General features: G+C 36.8%; 1 protein-coding gene across 9 annotated transcripts in view; it reads right to left on the bottom strand.

The window, feature by feature from the left end:
- Positions 1–17,169, bottom strand: part of KIAA1328 (KIAA1328 ortholog) — a 343,523-nt gene that overhangs the window by 312,683 nt on the left and 13,671 nt on the right. For all 9 annotated transcript variants that reach the window (XM_042963017.1, XM_042963016.1, XM_042963015.1 and 6 more), the window contains one exon: positions 14,153–14,247. In XM_042963017.1, the coding sequence (XP_042818951.1) occupies positions 14,153–14,247 (95 nt within the window). The remainder of the gene's footprint in view (positions 1–14,152; positions 14,248–17,169) is intronic.

The following is a 17,169-nucleotide window of genomic DNA, read 5'->3' as shown; positions in this document are numbered from 1 at the left end:
ACAAGTGAGCACATGTGAAACCTATACAAGATTGATGGATCCTGTCAATGTCAATTTCTTGGTTGTAATATTGTGCTATGGTTAATCAAAATACTACCATTGGTGAAAACTGGAGAGGGGACATGGGCTTTCAGTCTGTATTATTTCTTACTACTACAGGTGAATCCACCAATTACCTCCAAAAAACTCTTTCTTTTAGAAAATGCATCACCTTGCTATTCTATTTTTGTTTCTGTGAGTCCTGGACTAGAATAAAATAAATGTCCATGAGTCTGATACTGATAAAAATAAACAACAAAATAAATACTGAAGTAAGTAAATAAATAAATATAGGAGAAGTGACAGCTCATCCTTAAAGAAGAATTATTCCAAGTAATAAATGAAAAACAAATAGGGAAAACATGAAGTAATCATTAGAACATCACAGCAATGATTGTTTCAGTGAAGTCCCTTTGATGGGTGCTTATAATAGTGGGTAAAAGTTTCAGGAAAAAACAAAAAACAAAAAAACCCAAAAAACAATGGATTTCAATAGTCCCCATGGACCTCCTCCAATTTATTCATTAATTACAGAAAACAATGCAACTTTTCAGAGAAACCTAGTACACTCTACATCAATGACATTACCATAGTTAAAAGCACCAGCACCAACACATCAACATCATATACCCACACTATAATAAATCATAATGCAATCTATTATGAGAAAACATGAAAAAAAAAAACCCTGAAATCCTACAAAATATCTGAGGTAATGGGAAGCAAAGAAAAACTGAAGTATTGCCACAAATGGGAGGAGAATAAGGAAACATGAAAACTGAATATAAAATGTGATACTGGAACAGGAAGAAAAAATTAGTAGGCAAGCTTAAGAAATCTAAATAAACTACAGTTAATTAATACTATTGTATCAATGTTAATTTGTGATCATAGCAATATAGTTATTCAAGATATTAAATTTATTTTTTTATAATTTATTTATTTTTTTTCCAGAGAGAGAGCAAGTGCAAGCAGGGGAGAGAGGCAGAGTAAGAGAGAGAGAGAATCTTAAGCAGGCTCCACACTGAGCATGGAGCCTGATGTGGGGCTCAATCCCACGACTTCAGGATCAAGACCTAAGTGAAAATCAAGAGTCAGATGCTCAACTGACTCAGCCACCCAGGTTAACTTTAAAGCTATCTAGATGAAATGTATTAGAACCCATCATAGATTTTTTTTGAAGAGCTTTATTGAATATAAGTTACATATAACAAGGTAACCCACTTAGAGTGTACAATTCAATGGCTTTTCATATATTTACAGAGTTTCTACAACTATCACCATAATCTAATTTTAAAACATTTTCAACTTTGCCATAAGAAACCTTGCATTCATTAGCAGTCACCACCCATTTCTCATTCCTCCAATACTGTACTATTTAGGCAAGTTTTCTGTAGGCCTAAAATTATTTCAAAATAATACAAAAGAATAATGATATTACATTGGATTAAAATGTATATAAATTAAATATATAAAAACATATATATAAACATGTACAAAATTATGACACATTACAAATGGCACATAATCAAGAGAGGAAAATGATATTAAAGTTCTTAAGTTCTAAAGTTCTTGAACTGTTTAGAATAGCTAAAAATACCAATTAATATTAGCTTGTGATTAGTCAAGAATGCATATTACAAATCCCCAGAATGACCGCAGGTCCATTTAAACAGGAAAATGCAAACTATAACTGAGTACAACTAATAACCACAGCATCAAATATATAAGGAAAAAATTGACAAAACTAAGTAGTGAAATGCATAAGTTCCCAATCACAGTGTGACCTCATTTTACCTTAACAACCACTTTTAAAGGCTCCACCTTCAAATACAGTCACGCTCTGAGAACTGGGGGTTCTCATTTCAATATTCATTTCAATATGAATTTGGGTGGGGGGGTGTCACAATTTAGCCCAAAAGAAGCATACAATGCATAAAGATGTAATTGCTAAAAGTAACAACTTAAATATTGGGTAACACAGTTGTATAGAGATAGAATTTTTATGTATCACTTAAGCTAAGTTAGATGAATTCAAATTAAATTGTTACAAATTTAGGGTGTTAACTGTAATCCCCAAGGTAACCATTAAGAAAATAATTAAAAATTTTACAAAAAAAAGAAACAAAAGACCCAGTCAAAATGGTGCGCACACACACACACACACACACACACACACACAAGATCAAACAAAACAAAAAAAGCACCAATGGAGTAACAAGGAAACCAAAAACAGGAAGCATTTTTCACATTCGTATTACATATAAAACATATATGTACATAATGGCAAAATGGTACTTCATTATAAGAAATTACTTCAAATGTACATGGATTATGCTCACCAATGAAAGCAATTGGGAAGATGGATTTAAAAACAATTATTTTTAATATTTATTTTTGAGACAGAATGAGTGTGAGCAGGAGAGGGAAAGAGAGAGAGGGAGACAGAATCCGAAACAGGTTCCACACTGTCAGTGCAAAGCCTGACGTTGGGTTTGAACACATGAACCATGAAATCATGACCTGAGCCGAAGCTGGATGCTCAACTGACTGAGCCACCCAGGCACCCCTAGAAAATGGATTTTTAAAATCCAACAGGGGCACCTGGGGGGCTCAGTTGGTTAAGTGACCAAGTCTTGATTTCAGCTCAGGTCATGATCTCATGGTTTGTGAGCTCAAGCCCCACACTGGACCGCATGCTGACAGTGCATAGCCTGCTTGGGATTCTCTCTCTCCCTCTCTCTGCCCCTACCCTGCTTGCACTCTCTCTCTCTCTCAAAATAAATAAATAAACTTACACACACACACACACACACACACACACACAATGTAACTATAAGTTGCCTCTAAGAGACTCATTTTAAATTAAAAGACATAAAGATTGAAAGCTAAAATATGGAAAAAGATATTCCATGCAAGTATCTTTCAAATAGAAAGAGAGCTGAGTTGGCTATACTAATATCAAACAAAATAAGAGTTCAAAACAAAAAATGTTACAAGACAAAGAGATAGATGTCATATACTCATAAAAGGGTCAAGTCCTCAAGAATATATTAAAATTATAAAAATGAACACACTAGAGTTACCAAATATATGAAGAAAGTACTGACACAACTGATGAGGAATATAGTTCACTAATAGTTGGAGAGTTCAATAACCCACTATCAATAACAAATAGAACATCTAGATGCAAGTGATCAATAATAAAAAGAGGAACTTGAACAACACTATAAGTCGACTAGACTTAAAAGACATACAAAGAACATTCCACCAAACAACAGTTGAATCAACATTCTTCTCGAGTGCACATGGAACATTCTCCAGAATAAATCATACATTAGCTCACAAAACAACTCTCAAAATATTTAAAAATACTCAAAGCATGCAAAGTACCTTTTCCACCACAATGGAATAAAGCCCAAAGTCAATAAGGGAAAGAAAAGTGGAAAATTCATAAATACATGGAAATCAAACAACACACTCTTTTAAATGGATAAAAGGAAAAATCATAAGGAAAATTAGAAAGTACTTGAATGAAAATGAAAACACAACATATCAAAATCTATGGGGTCCATCAAAAGCAGTGCTCATACAAATTTGTGCTATAAATTATAGCACAAATGCCTACATTAAAAAACGAGAGAGATTTCAAGTCAGAAACTTAACTTTACACCTTAAGGACTAGAAACTAAAACCAAAACCTAGCAAAAGGAAGAAAATAATAAAGAGCAAAGATAAATATAATAGAGAATAGAAATATAATAGAGAATCTATAAAACCAAAAGTTGGTTCTTTGAAAAGATCAACAAAATTTAAAATTTTTTAGCTTAGACTGATAAATGAAAGATGATGTAAATAAAATTAGAAATGAAAGTAGGGACATTACTTCTAACTATACAGAAATAAAAAGGATTGTTAAGAGAACAGTACAAACAATTTTATGTCCTAGGCATTGGATAACCTATATAAAATAAACATTTCTAAAAACACAAAAATTACCAGCACTTACTCAAGAATAAATGTAGGATCTAAATAAACCTTTAACAAGTAAGGAGATATAAACAGTAATCAAAAACTACTCTACAAAAACAAGCTAAGAACCAGATAGCTTCGAGGATGAACTCTACCAAATATTTATTTTTTTCCTACCCAATATTTATTTATTTTTAATTCTTTTAATGTTTTATTTTATTTTTGAGAGAGAGAGAGAGAGAGGAGTCAGGGAGGGGCAGAGAGAGAGGGAGACACAGAACCCGAAGCAGGCTTCAGGCTCCAAGTTGTCAGCAAAGAGCCCAACATGGGGCTTGAATTCATGAACCGTGAAATCATGACCTGGGCCAAAGGCAGACGCTCAACCAAATGAGCCACCCAGGTGCCCTTCCTAGTCAATATTTAAAGAAGAATTAATACCAATCCTTCTCAAATTCATCCAAAGAACCATTGGTCTCAGAGAATGAGGTAAGTAGTACCTGATAACCTAAGCTAGACAAGGAAACTATGAGAAAATAAAACTACAGACCAAGATCCCCTATGAATAGAGATTCAAAAATGCTCAAAAAAAAAAAAGTCAGCAAACCAAATCCAAAAATGTATTAAAAGGTTTATAAACATGACCAACTAACTGATGTTTATCCCAAAAATGCGAGGATGTTTTAACCTAAGACTATCAATCAGGTTTAACACAAATCTACGAACTGGGTGGCTCAGTCAGTTAAGTGGCCAACTCTTGGTTTTGGTTCAGGTCATGATCTTGTGGTTTCATGGGTTCAAGCCCTGCATTAGTCACTGCACTGACAGTGTGGAACCTGCTTGGGATTCTCTGTCTCCCTCTCTCTCGGTCCCTCCCTCTCTCTCGGTCCCTCCCCCACTCATGCTGTCTCTATCTCTCTCAAAATAAATAAATAAACTTAAAAAAGAAAAGAAAATCAATCAACACATATCTGACAAACAAACCTACAAAAATATGTGTTCATATCAACTGACACAGAAAAAGCATTTGAAAAAACTCCCCCAAAACTCAAACTAGGAACGGAAGGAAATTTCCTTAACGTGATAAAGGCAATCTAGGAAAAACTCACAGCTAACATGTTATCCCAATGATGAAAAACTGAAAGCTTTCCCACTAAGTTCAGGAACAAGACAAGAATGCCTGCTTCTACCGCTCTATTCAACAATATGCTGGAACTTCAAGCCAGAGGAAAAAGAAATAAGAGGCACCCAAACTGGAAAAGAAGTAGAACCATCTCTGTTTGTGGATGACATGATTGATTCTATATACAGAAAATCCACAGAGAACCCACAAAAAAAACTATTAGAGCTAATAAACAAATGTAACTGTTTCAGGGTACAAGATTAACATGTAAACCTCTTGTATTTCAACTTTTTTTTTTTTGTTTTTTTTTTTGTTTTTTTTTTTTTATTTATTTTTGGGACAGAGAGAGACAGAGCATGAACGGGGGAGGGGCAGAGAGAGAGGGAGACACAGAATCGGAAACAGGCTCCAGGCTCCGAGCCATCAGCCCAGAGCCTGACGCGGGGCTCGAACTCACGGACCGCGAGATCGTGACCTGGCTGAAGTCGGACGCTTAACCGACTGCGCCACCCAGGCGCCCCTAAACCTCTTGTATTTCTATACACAGCAACAAACAATCTGAAAGGAATATTAAAAGAACAATTCTATTTATAAGAACACCTAAAAGAAAATTCTTAAAAATAAATTTAAACAAAAAAGTGAAAGGCTTGTACAGTGAAAACTACAAAACATTGCTAAAAGAAATTAAAGACTTAAATATTGAAAGACATTTCATGTTTGTGGACTGGAACACTTAATATTGTTAACATGGCAATATTCCCCAAAGTGATCTACGGATTTAATATAATCCTATCAAAATCTCAAGTGCCTTTTTTTTTTTCCAGAAGTGGAAATGCTGATCTTGTAATTCATATGGAATTGCAAAGGACCCAGGACAGCTCAAGTCATCTTCAAAAGGAAGAACAAAGTTGGAGGTCTTGTATTTCATGCTTACTACAAAGATACACTAATTGAAACAGTGTGGTATTAGCATTAGAATAGACATATAGAGCAGTGAAAAAGTACTCAGAGTCCAGAAATAAACTGGTATACTTTTGGTCAATCAAATTTTGAGTTGTGCCAAGACCATCAAATGGGAAAAGAACAGTCTCTCCAACAAATAATGCTGGGACAAATGGATTTCCATATGCAAAAAAAAGAAAGAAAAAAAAAAGTCAAAACACTACCCCTTACCATACACAAAAATTAAATAAAAATGGACCAACGGCCCAAATATAAGAGCTAAAACCATAAAATGCACAGAAGAAAACATAGGGTTAAATCTTCATGATCTTTGATATAGCAATAATCCTTAGATATGACACTGAAAGCACAACTGACAAGAAAAAAAATAGAGAATTTAGACTTAATCGGTAGTAATATCTTTTGTGCTTCAGAGGACACAACCAAGGAAGTAAAAAAAAAAAAAAAAAACACCCACATAAGGAGAAATTATATGCAAATCATACATCTGTTAATTAAAGTAAATTAAACATTCAAAAACCAATCAATGTAATTTACTACATTAACAGTTGAAGAAAAAAAATATCATACTATTAGCTAATAAAGAAAAATCATTTGACAAAGTTCTACTCCTATTTATGATTAAAAAAACAACTCTCAGCAAACTAGGAACAAAAATAAATTTCTTGGGCCTGATAAAGAACATTTACAAAAATCCTACAGCTTGGAGGCGCCTGGGTGACTCAGTCAGTTGAGTGTCCAACTTTGGCTCAGTTCATGCTCTTGAGGTTCATGGGTTTCAAGCCCCAGGTAGGGCTCTGTGCTGACAGCTCAGAGCCTGGAACCTGCTTCGGATTCTGTGTCTCCCTCTCTCTCTCTGCCCCTCCCTCACTTGCACTCTGTCTCTCTATCAGAAAAAATAAATAAATACTTAAAAAAAGTTTTTTTTAAATCCTACAGCTTACATTGAAATTAATGATGAAAGACTTAAGATCAGGAACAAGAAGACAAAGACATCCATTTTCATTCAACATTGTAGCACAGGTTCTAGCCAATGCAAAAGGGCAAGAAAAAGAAACAAAGTGTCTACAAATAGAAAGGAAAAAATAAAATTGTTTTTATTTGTAGATGACATGATCCTGAATATAGAAAATCCAAAGTCTTTTTTTTTTTTTTTAATTTTTTTTTTTAAGTTTATTTGTTTTTGAGACAGAGAGAGACAGAGCATGAACGGGGGAGGGTCAGAGAGAGAGGGAGACACAGAATCGGAAGCGGGCTCCAGGCTCTGAGCCATCAGCCCAGAGCCCGATGCGGGGCTCGAACTCACGGACCGCGAGATCGTGACCTGAGCTGAAGTCGGACGCTCAACCGACTGAGCCACCCAGGCGCCCCTAGAAAATCCAAAGTCTTATGCCAAAAAAAACTATCATGAAAAATAAATTAAAAAGTCTGAAGGAGGGGGCACCTGGGTGGCTCAGTCAGTTAGGCATCTAACTCTGGATTTCGTCTCAGGTTACGATCACAGTTTGTGAGATGGAGCCCCCTGCGTCTGGCTCTGCACTGAACAGCACAGAGCCTCTCTCTCTTCGCCCCTACCTTGCTTGCGTGTGTGCACTTGCTCACTTGCTCTCTTTTTCAAAATAAACATTTAAAAAATTTTTGAAGGAGACCAGGTCAATATTTAAAACACTAATCCTGGTGTGCCTGGGTGGTTCAATTGATCTTTACACATCCAATTCTTGATTTTGGCTCAGGTCATGATCTCAAGGTTCCTCGGTTCCGGCTCCACATGGGGCTCTGTGCTAACAGCAGAGCCTGCTTAGGATTCTCTCTCCTCTCTCTCTGTCCCTGCTCCTGTGCGTGTGTGCTCTCTCTCTTTCTCTCAGAATGAATAAACTTTAAAAGATTCTGTGTTATCATATAAGAAATTATATAAAATTAAAAATTAAATGTAAAATAAAAATTTTTAATTACAACATCTCCAATAGTATCAAAAACATAAAATACTTAACGACAACATACGTGCATATATTATAACCTGTACCATGAAAACTACAAATCACTACAGAAAAAAATTAAGAAAATCCAAATTAATGGAGAAATATGACCTATCACAGACCGAAAGTCTCAATAACATAAAGATGTCAATTTTCCTCAATTTGATCTACAAATTCAATACACTCTAAACAAAATTTAGGAGGCAACTTTCTTTTAAAAGTTGAAAAGCTAATTCTAAAATTTACAGTGAAATGCAAAGGACTTCAAAAAGCCAAACTAGTTTTCAAAAAGAACAAAACTGTAGGACTTACCTGATTTCAAGACTTACTATAAAATTACAGTAATCAAGTCAATTTGGTATTGGCATAAGGGCAACACAAAGATCAATGGAATGGAATGGAATGGAATGAAAAGCCCAGAACAGATCATGCATGTATGGTCAACTGATTTTGACAAGGAGGCAGAGGTAATTCTGCAGAAAGGGTAGTCTTTTCTAACAAAGGAAAAAAATCATCTTGGGATGGGCAAGATCTTTTAGATAGAACACTAAAGACACGAACAACAAAAGAAAAAGTTGATGAAATAAAAACTCTTCCTTTACAAAAGAAAACACTAAGAAAACCAGAAAGCAAGGTTGGGGAGAAAACCACATATTTGACAACTTGCATCCACAGTATATAAAGAACATATCAGTATCAAGAAGAGAATGGGGTGGGTCAAAAAAAACAGGCAAAAGATTTTAACAGACACCTGAAAGAAGAATAGCCAATGATACTATTAATCTTAGGACAACACAAATTAACTCCACAAGGAGAGATCACTATACTCATTAGAATGGCTAAAATTGAAAGAAATGACGATACCAAGAGTTAGTAAATATGCTGAATGATGGAATTCTCATCAGTTGCTAGTGGAAGTGTTGAAATAACACAACCACATTAGAAAACAGTTTGACAATTTCTTATAAGGCTAAATGTACACTTAAGATATAACTGGGCAATTCTGTATGTAATTATTCACAGAAGAAAAGTTAAAACATCATATCCACACAAACACTTGTACATGAATGTCATAGAAGCTTCATTCATAAAAGGCAAAAACTCAAACAACTCAAATGTGTATTAACAGATGAATAGCTAAGCAAATTAAAATACAGGCCAGCAATGAAGACTACTCAATAAAAAAAAAAAAAAAAAAAAAAAAAAAAAAGTACTACTCCTGCACACAACAAATTGAAAAAAAAAAATCTCAAAAATATCACCCTCTGAAATAAGCCAGATATAAAAGGACAAATATTCTATGATTCCACTCGTAGAGTCAAATTCACAGACACACATGGAACAGTGGTTACCAAACAGTTGGGGTGAAGGGAGGATGAGGAGTTATTTTTAACGGGATACAGGGTTTGAATGATGAAAAAGTTCTGGAAATGGGATTGTGGAGATGACTGCACAACAATATGAATGTACTTAATACCACTACAGACTTAAAAATGGTTAAGCTGATAAATTTTATGTACATTTTACTATACACACAAAATCATCTCGCAGAAGGAAAAAAAAGCCAGACAGAAGAGGGTACATACTGTCTGGCCATTTACGTGGCATGTCAGAACAAGTAAAACTAAGCAATGATGACAGAAATCACATTATTGGCTGTCTGGAAGGAAGAAACAGACTGTAAAAGGTCTCAACATAACTTTTAAAAATGACCTTACATTTGCTAAAACTCACTGAAATATACACTTAAAACGTATATGTATCAAAAAATGCATACATATTATTGAATATAAGTTGCACTTCTATACATTTTAAAATAAATAAATAAGCTTGAGGAGGGAACGAAATGCAACAGGTAGAAAATTATACTATAGACTAGGGGCACCTAGGTGGCTCAGTCAGTTAAGCATCCAACTTCCACTCAGGTCATGATCTCACAGTTCACAAGTTCAAGCCCCACGCAGGGCTCAGTGCTGACAGTTCAGAGCCTGATGTCTGCTTTGAATTCTGTGTCTCTGGTTCTCTCTGCCCCTCCCCCACTCACAGTCTTTCACTCTCTCTCTCTCAAAAATAAACATTAAAAATAAATAAATAATAAATAAATAAATAAAAGAAAATAATACTACAGACTCTAGGAAGGAGGCTATGTTGTGGTGTACAAAGAAGGTAGTAGCTGAAAGGAAACATGTGGTCAGAGGAGTATTTTATTTCTCAAGACAAAAGACAAATGATTGTATTTAATGACAATAGGAAACCAGTTATTTGAAACCAAGCTAAAAATCCAAAGATAAAAGAATACAAAAGGTAGGAATGTTTTGTTGCCAGTGTTTAAGGAATATGGCACTTCCCCACTTCAATATAAATGAGTCTTGTAAAAGCAAGTGAAAATGGTTTGGGCAGTATGAGTAGAAACAAGTAGACTGAAATATCCAATAGAGGAAACGTAGCAAACTCAAGAAACCTAGAACACGTTATTCCCATGTATCTGTACATTAATGGTAAATACAGTAATACTGGAGTTTTCTGGGAATATAAGCAAATTTATACTAATACCCTGTAGTGACATACTGACCCTCTACCAAGAAACCAGCATTTTCCTAGAAAGCAGAAGGTTGCTGAAACCAAAACAATATGCTCTAATATTTCAGGTATTCTCCAAGCCTGGCAACTGAAATGAAATGGATCACTAAAGGCGCGCCTGAGTGGCTCTGTCAGTTAAGCTTCTGGCTTCGGCTCAGGTCATGATCTCATGGTTCATGGGTTCGAGCCCCGCGTCAGGCTCTGTGCTGACAGCTCAGAGCCTGGAGCCTGGTTCGGATTCTGTGTGTGTCTCTCTCCCTGCCCCTCTCCCACTCGCGCTCTGTCTCTGTCTCTCAAAAATAAATAAATGTTAAAGTGGATCACTTAGGACAACAATGGCAACTCAGGACCATTAATATATGGAATCAAACTAATGGTAATAGTTTTCAACGCCATCAAGTGTATGTAAGGATAGCCACAGCCATTTAAGTGGTAAAAAGTTTTGTGAAAAGGTCATCTGCAAGTATGGAGGGTTAACTAATGTTTTCCCAACACAAAGAACACTATTTGAAGTTGATGAAAACTCTACTTGGGGGACTAAAACAGCCAAAGAACTCTAGTGAAAAAAATTACCGTTTATCTCAGGAGGGACATCAAATTCAGAGTAAGGTATGTACTCTGAATTCTCACACCCTATACCCTAGCCCCCAAAACATCACTGATGTTATCCTTTATAACTGCAATTACATGATTTGGTAAGGTAATTATTTTTTAAGTTTACTTATTTATTTTTTTATTTTTATTTTTTTTTTTACAAGTGCTGGAATTCACTTTATTATTTTTTCAATATATGAAATTTATTGTCAAATTGGTTTCCATACAACACCCAGTGCTCATCCCAAAAGGTGCCCTCCTCAATACCCATCACCCACCCTCCCCTCCCTCCCACCCCCCATCAACCCTCAGTTTGTTCTCAGTTTTTAAGAATCTCTTATGCTTTGGGGCACCTGGGTGGCTCAGTCGGTTAAGCGGCCGACTTCGGCTCAGGTCATGATCTCGCAGTCCGTGAGTTCGAGCCCCGCGTCGGGCTCTGTGCTGACAGCTCAGAGCCTGGAGCCTGTTTCAGATTCTGTGTCTCCCTCTCTCTGACTCTCCCCTGTTCATGCTCTGTCTCTCTCTGTCTCAAAAATAAATAAAACGTTAAAAAAAAAAATTTAAAAAAAAAAAAAAAAGAATCTCTTATGCTTTGGCTCTCTCCCACTCTAACCTCTTTTTTTTTTTTTCCTTCCCCTCCTCCATGGGTTTCTGTTAAGTTTCTCAGGATCCACATAAGAGTGAAAACATATGGTATCTGTCTTTCTCTGTATGGGCTATTTCACTTAGCATCACACTCTCCAGTTCCATCCACGTTGCTACAAAGGGCCATATTTCATTCTTTCTCATTGCCATGTAGTACTCCATTGTGTATATAAACCACAATTTCTTTATCCATTCATCAGTTGATGGACATTTAGGCTCCTTCCATAATTTGGCTATTGTTGAGAGTGCTGCCATAAACATTGGGGTACAAGTGCCCCTATGCATCAGTACTCCTGTATCCCTTGGGTAAATTCCTAGCAGTGCTATTGCTGGGTCATAGGGTAGATCTATTTTTAATTTTCTGAGGAACCTCCACACTGCTTTCCAGAGTGGCTGCACCAATTTGCATTCCCACCAACAGTGCAAGAGGGTTCCCGTTTCTCCACATCCTCTCCAGCATCTATAGTCTCCTGATTTGTTCATTTTGGCCACTCTGACTGGCGTGAGGTGATATCTGAGGGTGGTTTTGATTTGTATTTCCCTGATGAGGAGCAACATTGAGCATCTTTTCATGTGCCTGTCGGCCATCCGGATGTCTTCTTTAGAGAAGTGTCTATTCATGTTTTCTGCCCATTTCTTCACTGGGTTATTTGTTTTTCGGGTGTGGAGTTTGGTGAGCTCTTTATAGATTTTGGATACTAGCCCTTTGTCCGATATGTCATTTGCAAATATCTTTTCCCATTCCGTTGGTTGCCTTTTAGTTTTGTTGGTTGTTTCCTTTGCTGTGCAGAAGCTTTTTATCTTCATAAGGTCCCAGTAGTTCATTTTTGCTTTTAATTCCCTTGCCTTTGGGGATGTGTCGAGTAAGAGATTGCTACGGCTGAGGTCAGAGAGATCGTTTCCTGCTTTCTCCTCTAGGGTTTTCATGGTTTCCTGTCTCACATTCAGGTCCTTTATCCATGTTGAGTTTATTTTTGTGAATGGTGTGAGAGAGTGGTCTAGTTTCAACCTTCTGCATGTTGCTGTCCAGTTCTCCCAGCACCATTTGTTAAAGAGACTTTTTTCCATTGGATGTTCTTTCCTGCTTTGTCAAAGATTAGTTGGCCATACGTTTGTGGGTCTAGTTCTGGGGTTTCTATTCTATTCCATTGGTCTATGTGTCTGTTTTTGTGCCAATACCATGCTGTCTTAATGATTACAGCTTTGTAGTAGAAGCTAAAGTTACTTATTTATTTTGAGAGAGAGAGACACACACAGCCAAGTGGGGGAGGGGCACAGAGGGAGAGAGAATCCCAAGCAGGCTCTGCACTGTCAGCACAGAGCCCGATGCAGGACTTGATCCCACAAAACACAAAATCATGACCTGAATCGAAACCAAGAGTCAGATGCTCAACCAACGAGCCAGCCAGGCACTCCTAGTAAGGTAATTTTTTAACTTCAGTCTTTTTAGAAAAGCTTCCACAAACATTATTTTATGGCCTGGACATTTTGAAACACTTCATACAGTCATCTTTAATTAAAAGTAAAGACGGAAAAGATCCATTTCCAAACATGCAATTCAAAGACAAAAATAGTACTATTTTAATCAATTTTTAGGTATGGCCTTTCCTTAAATTTGACTTTTACAATTTGTATTAATACATTCCTCTATATACATTTTCATTTATTAAGTATTTTAAGACCCCAAAACTGGATGTGCGTGTTGACAACTAAGTCACTCCAAGTAGATATGCTTCATACATATCATTAATAAACTGAAATATTAAAACCAAATAGTTACAAACTATCATTCACAAAATTCAAAATCCCTTACTTTGAATCCTGAAAGCATCAGGAGTTAGCAGAATGACCATAGATATTCTTGTGATGAACTACAGTAAAGTCAATGTTCATTTTTGGTCAGATGCTAAACCAAAACCAAAGGTAGTTGCTATGACACTGATTACAACATATCAACCTATATCAACAGCAGCGCTAAACTCCTACATTTTCCCTTGTGATAGAGGACCACTGCACATATGTGCACCAAACAATTTGGGAAATTAAATACACAAGAAAATGTAAATTGGAAAGTGGTTTGTTCTGGTTTTTCTTTTTTTACTTTTTTCCTACTTTTCTTTTTTTGGGGCCACAGAATACCTTTTTTTCTAAGTCTTTGCTTTCCTAAGATCAATGATACAATGACATCAAACCATATTTTCGGTTTCTATTTTCAAAAAATTGTCTTATATAATAATACATTTCATATAAGATTTTATCTCACCTGGCCAGTTCTTTAATTAAATTTGCAATGCGTCTTTTGTCTTCGAGACATAAATCCTTCAATGATGCACTCTTTATTCCTCCCTTGCAGAAATTCTAATACAAAACAGAAAAATCTTTTGGTTAAACTTTGGCTAAAAACAATTTTTAAGACTCTATGAGAAGTCTCTTAAAATTAGCCTAGGAGGTAAAAAATTTCTCAGATATCTTTTCTCTGGTGGTACACTCATTACCTGTTTCATTCAAACCTACTATGAACTCAAAACAGGCTAAGGAACTGTCTGTCCAGCAGGGGACATCGCAATGTTTACACAGAAAAGCACACAGGAAGAACTCAAAAGGCAGAAATGTCCCTGCTTAAATATTAGGGAATATTAAGGAAATAATGTTCCCTTGGTGAATGTCACAAAACAAACACCTACTGGAAGTTACTGAGAACCTTTCCTCCATCACAGCCCCTAGGCGGCTTGAAAGCACACTAAGGTTGGCAGCAGAGGCACCAGTTTCTAACCTCTCACTACATCCTAAAGTTCATTGCACTGGGTACTAGACCAAAGAATAATAAAAGTAGCTAACACATACCTCGTGCTTACTGCATGTCAGGAACACTGTAAGTATTTTACACTTACTAATCCATCTCACTTTCACAACAGTGCTATTAGGTAGGTATTATTTCTATTAACAGCGAGGGTACATATCTTGCCTAGGATACCAACAGTTAAAGTAGCAGAATGAGTATGTGCTCTCAACCACTGAACTATCTCCTCCCTCTCTTGTGCTATAAGAAGTTCTCCCAGTACTTGAACATCAAGTACTTGCACATGAACATCTTTAAAGCAATGAAACTTAGGGAACCACAAGGAAACTAGAGGTAACATGTAAATGGAAGGAAACTTTGGCATTTGGACAACCACAAAGTAGATTAGTCCAATTTCTTCAGGTAGCCAAGGGTAATCCAAGACCTCTAAAATGAATCCTGGAAATACTGATAGTCTCAGATGGGAAATACTGATAGTCATAGATGGGGAGAAAAAGGAAATTATATCAAGGAGATGGTAAAAAAAATGAAATGAGTTTGGTTTTGGTCAACTCAAGATGCCAGGAGGATAGTCATACAGAAATGTTTAGGCAAGAAGTTGGAAATGTGGGTCTGGCTCTCAAGTCAGAGAAAAATATAAAAGATTTAAACTTCAGCCATACTGTGGGGGCGCCTGGGTGGCTCAGTTGATTAAGCGTCCAACTTCGGCTCAGGTCGTGATCTCGCAGTCCCTGAGGGTGAGCCCTATGTCAGGCTCTGTGCTGACAGCTCAGAGCCTGGAGCCTGCTTCAGATTCTGTGTCTCCCTCTCTCTCTGCCCCTCCTGTGCTTGCTCACGCACTCTCTTTCTCTCTCTCAAAAATTAATAAACGTTAAATTTTTTTTTAAAAAACTTCAGCCATACTGTATTACGGATGATGTTTAGATTTTTATTATTCTCTTTATACTTTTCTATGTTCTAAATTTTCCTTAAAATTAAGAAAAAATATTAGTTTTTAAAAATTATCTACAAATCCAAGATAATAAATTAAAATTGGTATTTGAAAGGACAAGATGAGAATCAGAAGGATATAATATTGTGGGAGAAAAAGAAACGTTTCAAGAAGAGTTTGGGGATAAGAGTGGTAAGGAACAAAAAAACTACACAGAATGTGAAAGAAGTCACTCCATTTGGCAATGGAAGAAGTTGCTGAAAACACACGAGAAGACATCTGGGAAGACATCTGAGTAGCGGTGCCATGAGTAGAATAAACAAGAGAAACCCCTGCACGTGGGCAAGAACCTCAGCAGCATTGTGTTTAACGCACTTGAAAACACAAATGTTGTCAACTAAAGAATAAACTGTAGCATATGTATACAATGGAATTCCATAGGCACGGGTTGTTACACTATTAATTGGCTTCCATCTTCAAACCCACCCTTCCAGCCTCTGCTTTGTGATGCTGAGGCTGAGACTCAGAAACCTTACTTCTTTGCCACATGGCTCTCTGCTAAAATCTGTGAACAGGAAGAATGAGAGGGAGACCAGAGGTTGTCAGAAGAAAAGACACTGTCGTCCCTATTGGCGTCCTGTTCCCACCCATGTTCTGCCCCGCCCCGGGCCCAGAGTGTACCCTGGCAGGCACAGCAGGCTGCGGTTTACAATTTTCCCAGCCCTGGCAGAACCAGCCTTTAGCATGTCTCCTCAGGGACAGCAGTGCCTCTGAGGCTGGTTCCCCCTCAGTCCAGGTTCCAGCTCTCACGGGCCCCTCCGTCAAGCTTCAAGGTGTTAATAACTGCAACTTGCTCTGGCTGTTTTCCTAGCCCTAGAGATGGGAACTGTTTCTTGCGGTTACTGCCTACATGAAATCTTGATGAGGTCGGTTTGCCTTTGCAATTTTCCAGCACCAATTCAGCGGGTCTTTATATTAAATATGCTCAGTTAGAATAACTGACTAAACTCTGATTGAAATATCAGTGAAAATAAATGACAGAATTATATATAACATAAGTAAATTTCATGAACATTAATATTAAGCAAAAAAAGCAAATGATGCAACATAGTATTAGCTCATTTATATAAAGTTCCAAATACATAGAACACTGAACGTTGTTTAAAAAACAATTATGTATTAGACTATATAGGACAAGGGTTGGTAAACTACAGCTGCAAGCCAAATCTGGTTCACTGCCTATTTTTGTAAATAAGGGTTTATTAGAACATAGCCATGTACATTAATTTACACATTGACTCTCTTCACACTACAGTGGCAGAGTTGAGTAAGTGAGACAGAGACCACATGGCTCACAGAGGCTGAATATTTACCATCTGGCCCTTTACAGAAAAAGTTTGTCAACTCCTGACATACAAAAACAAAAGAATGATGGGGCACCTGGGTCAATCAGTCAGTTAAATGTCCAACTCTTGATTTTACCTCAAGGGAACCAGGTTGGGATTCTCTCCCTGTCTCTCTGTCCCCCCTGCTCACTCTCACTCTCTCA

This window comes from Panthera tigris, chromosome D3, assembly GCF_018350195.1.
Source record: "Panthera tigris isolate Pti1 chromosome D3, P.tigris_Pti1_mat1.1, whole genome shotgun sequence".
Taxonomy (NCBI): domain Eukaryota; kingdom Metazoa; phylum Chordata; class Mammalia; order Carnivora; family Felidae; genus Panthera; species Panthera tigris.
The sequence above is the reverse complement of the archived record's forward strand: the minus strand, read 5'-3'. Positions and strand labels throughout refer to the sequence as shown.